We start from the raw sequence: 4,129 nt of genomic DNA on the forward strand, positions 1-4,129 counted from the left end.
CTTTCTTCCTTCCTTCCTTCCTTCCTCTCTTCCTTCCTTCCTTCCTTCCCTCTTTCCTTCCTTCCCTCCCTCCCTCCATCCATCCATCCATTCATCCATGCCCCCTCTCTCCAATCCTTCCTGAGTTTCCTTTCTCATCTTGGCTTTGTCTGTGTCTCTCTCCCTTTTTTCTATCTGCTTACTTTTTCTCTAGCTCTTCCATTAGCTCTGAGCTAGTCACTGTGCAGTCTTATCTCATTATAACAATGTATGCAGCAGCCCTAAAAGAAGAAAGGGGAAATATAAAAGAAGCCTGTGGATATAGTACTTCTTAATAGCTGAGATTGGGCTACAGAGACCTATAGGAAGGCTCTGATCCTAACACACTTGACTTTTAAACTATTGGTTTCTCTTTCCGTATGTGTAAAACTTACAGATAGTGTTCCTCTATGGATTTTGTAATAGTTTTCTGTGCATATAATGAGAATAATGCAATTGTGGTTTGAAGCAAATGCTCACAATTTTGTGATTAATTATTATTCATAACAGTAGGTGGTACCAAAATTTAAAATCAAGAACTACTGGTCTGGATAAAATGTGCTTTATCATGAAGTATCATAGAAGGAGTCAGCAAGCACTGCCTAGCTGCCTGCTCTCCTCCCTCCCTTCCTCCCTCCCTTCCTTCCTTCCTTCCTTCCCTCTTTCCCTCCCTCCCTCCATCCATGCCCCCTCCCTCCAATCCTTCCTGTCTCCCCTTTCTCATCTTGGCTTCCTCAGTACCTCTCTTCCTTTTTGGTCTCCCTAGCTCTTCCATTAGCTCTGTGCTAGTCACTGAGCAGTCTTATCTCATTATAAAATGTATGCAGCAGCCCTAAAAGAAGAAAGAGGAAATATAAAAGAAGCCTGTAGGTGAATGCCATTATTTACTGAAAGAGCTTCTCTCTTGTCCAGACTCATTTAAGAAGGTTTTATGACAGCATATGCAAGCTACCTGAAAAGTTGAGTTCCGTGCCTCCGTAATCAAGATATTTATCTGTATCAAGTTTGATAAACTGATAATATAAGTATGATTTCCCCAAAGGAAAATAGACAAAAATTGAGTCAAGAAATCCATTGATAAACAAAACTATTTTTGTTACAAGAAAGCATACACAGGAAGTTCAGGAGAAATATGACATAGTAAATGAGTAACACATTGGATATTTTGATTTTTGAGTTTCAAAATAATATCATAGTAGCAAAGAACATACTCAGGAGACAGATTTTGGCTTCTAGGCACTGTTCTCACTGACAATAAGTTACAGTATCCCTGCCTTCCCATTTGGATTATTATAGTTTAGAGGAAGGAGCAGTGCAATATAATATAGGCCTGGGAAGTTGTGTCATTCCAGAGTAATGAAATGTTTATTTAAAACGAACTCTTTCTTATTGAAAGAAAGCTTCTCCAAAGCTCTTGTTCTGCCTCAGAATAGTCTCCTAAAATAGTTCATACCAGTGCTTACACTAGTAACTTTAGAGACAGGAAAGTCCACTGGGTGTCTGAGGTAAAGACAATTATTCCACGATATGAAAATTAGAGGACTATCATCAGCCTTCTGTCAGCAAAACTAGATCTGAAGAAAGTGGAGAGATATACTTTCGGTATTCAAGGGAAATACCTTGTATTTCAAACAAATTACTTCAAACTGACAAGCACGTAGAGAGACACTATCATCAATATCCAAGAACTCAGAGAATATTAACACTCAACAGCATTTCCTGAGGAATCGTTTGGAACTAGAACTAAAAAGGCAAGCAAAAATGGAGAGCACAGAACTGGTGGCAAGCATGCAATGCTTAGAATCAAGGCAGCTGGTGAAGGGTATACTATGTAGGGGCTTCCTCCTACCGTGTCAGTTAGAAACTGATGACCAAATAGGATTTTTAATCGAGATTTTATTTACCGCTTCTCTATCAAGAGCATCCTGGAAATCCTTAAGCCGTCTTTCTTCAAATTGTTTCTCTCGGAAAATTCTATTTTGCCACAAAACTTCCTTCTCGTGGCGAACATGCATGAGCTGCACAGCAATCCTGCGCTCCTGCTGGGACTGGCGCATGAGCCGGTGAATGAGCTGCTCTTCCCGATAGGCCTCCTGTGAACACCAGCACAAGAGCCAATGACTTGCCAAAGCCAAGTCCAGGTTATCAGTGGCTCAGAAGCCAGTTTGCAAATAATGTGTGAAAGGCATGATAGTCAGTTAAGCCTACTTTCGCTCTTTGGTTTAACTTTGAGCAGAACACACATAAACACACACACACACATGTGCACACACACACATACACACCCACACACAAATGCTATTTAATCATAGAGATTTAGTAATAGATCTTTCTAGAAACTTTATGGTATGGAAACTTGCAATTGCTTCAAATAAGTTGTTAATTCCCTTGAAATTTAATGAAAACAAATTATGTGAGGTTTCAAAAAAGGAATGCAATTCTCAATTTATAACTATATTTTTTGGAAGTTTGGAAATTAGATATATGCATGTCAGTATAACTACTTTTGGAAAGACAATTCAGGTAAATTTGGAACTGGTGTCTTTCTCCCGCAAAAAATCAAAATCTACAGTGGGATGGCTGTATCCAGGCTCTGTGTGTTAAGTTTCAGTTTTAAGAAATGTAAGAACCTTCACATAAAAGCTTAGTTGGAAAGATTTTGTTGTTGTTGTTGTTCTAGTATAAAAGTAGCTCATGCTTCTGAAATTCAGAATCATTTACTGAAGTTGCAAGTTATATTCCTCTCTAAACTACAATTCATGATGGTTTCTGCTAAGAAAGACTACAAACTTACAACCTAGATGAATTATCCTGTAATGAATTATCCTGTGAATGAATACATAAAAATAATGGAGAATTCACTTCTATCTTAACTTTCTTTAGAGTAATTGGGAAAGATTTCAAATATGTAACCTAGATAGTCTCAATTTGTTTACAGTCTGTTTTGGCTGGTTTTGTGAGTCAACTTGACAAAGCTGGAGTTATTACAGAGAAAGTAGCCTCCCTTCAGGAAATGCCTCCATGAGATCCAGCTGTAAGGCATTTTCTCATTTTCTGATCAAGTGGGGAGGACTCAGCTCATTGTAGGTGGTGCCATCCCTGGGCTGGTAGTTCTGGGTTCTTTAAAAAAGAAAGCTGAACAAGCCATGGGAAGCAATCCAGTAAGCAGCACCCCTCCAAGGCATGTACATCAGCTCCTGCCTCCAAGTTCCTGCCTTCTATGAGTTCCTGTCCTGACTTCCTTTAGTGATGACCAGCAATGTGGAAGTGTAAGCTAAATAAATCCTTTCCTCCCCAACTTGCTTCTTGGTCATGATGTTTTGTGCAGGAATATAAACTCTGACTAAGACACAGGCTTTCCCACTTCTCCCTTGAGGTCAAGCTAAGTATTTACTCAAGTAACTTTTAACCAGATCCATAACTGACTGTTTTGAAAGGATGGGCCACAGTACGACTTATAAATAACTGAGTACTTTAGGGTATAAAGTCACTAATGAGGGTGCTTTGAAAATTTATAAGTAGGGATTTTGTTATTGTGATGTGAAGATTTATCTATGATATCCGACTCAGAGTGACAGACAACATGTATAAGGACACATGCTCCACCATGTTCATAACAGCCTTATTTATAATAGCCAGAAACTGGAAACAACCCAGATGTCCCTCAACAGAGGAATGGATACAGAAAATGTGGTACATCTACACAATGGAGTACTACTCAGCTATTAAAAAGAGTGAATTTATGAAATTCTTGGGGAAATGGATGGACCTGGAGAATATCATCCTGAGTGAAGTAACCCAATCACAAAAGAACATACATGGTATGCATTCTCTGATAAATGGATATTAGCCTAGAAGGTCAGAATACACAAAGTACAAACCACAAATCGTAAGAAACTCAAGAAGGAAGACCAAAGTGTGGATACTTCGTTCCTTCTTAAAAGAAGGAACAAAATACTCATGGAAGGATTTGCAGAGTTAAACTATGGAGCAGAGACTGAAGGAAGGACAATCCAGAGACTGATCCACCTGGGAATCCTTCACATATTCAACCATCAAATCTAGACACTATTGTGGATGCCAGCAAGTGCTGGATGACAGGAGCCTGATA

The 4,129-nt window shown here is 39.1% G+C and overlaps 1 protein-coding gene across 2 annotated transcripts in view; it reads right to left on the bottom strand.

Moving 5' to 3' along the window:
• Positions 1–4,129, bottom strand: part of Spef2 (sperm flagellar 2) — a 182,379-nt gene that overhangs the window by 140,377 nt on the left and 37,873 nt on the right. For both annotated transcript variants that reach the window (XM_031360243.1, XM_031360242.1), the window contains exon 8: positions 1,923–2,111. In XM_031360243.1, coding sequence (XP_031216103.1) covers positions 1,923–2,111 — 189 coding nt within the window. The remainder of the gene's footprint in view (positions 1–1,922; positions 2,112–4,129) is intronic.

Source organism: Mastomys coucha, unplaced genomic scaffold, assembly GCF_008632895.1.
Source record: "Mastomys coucha isolate ucsf_1 unplaced genomic scaffold, UCSF_Mcou_1 pScaffold8, whole genome shotgun sequence".
Taxonomy (NCBI): Eukaryota; Metazoa; Chordata; class Mammalia; order Rodentia; family Muridae; genus Mastomys; species Mastomys coucha.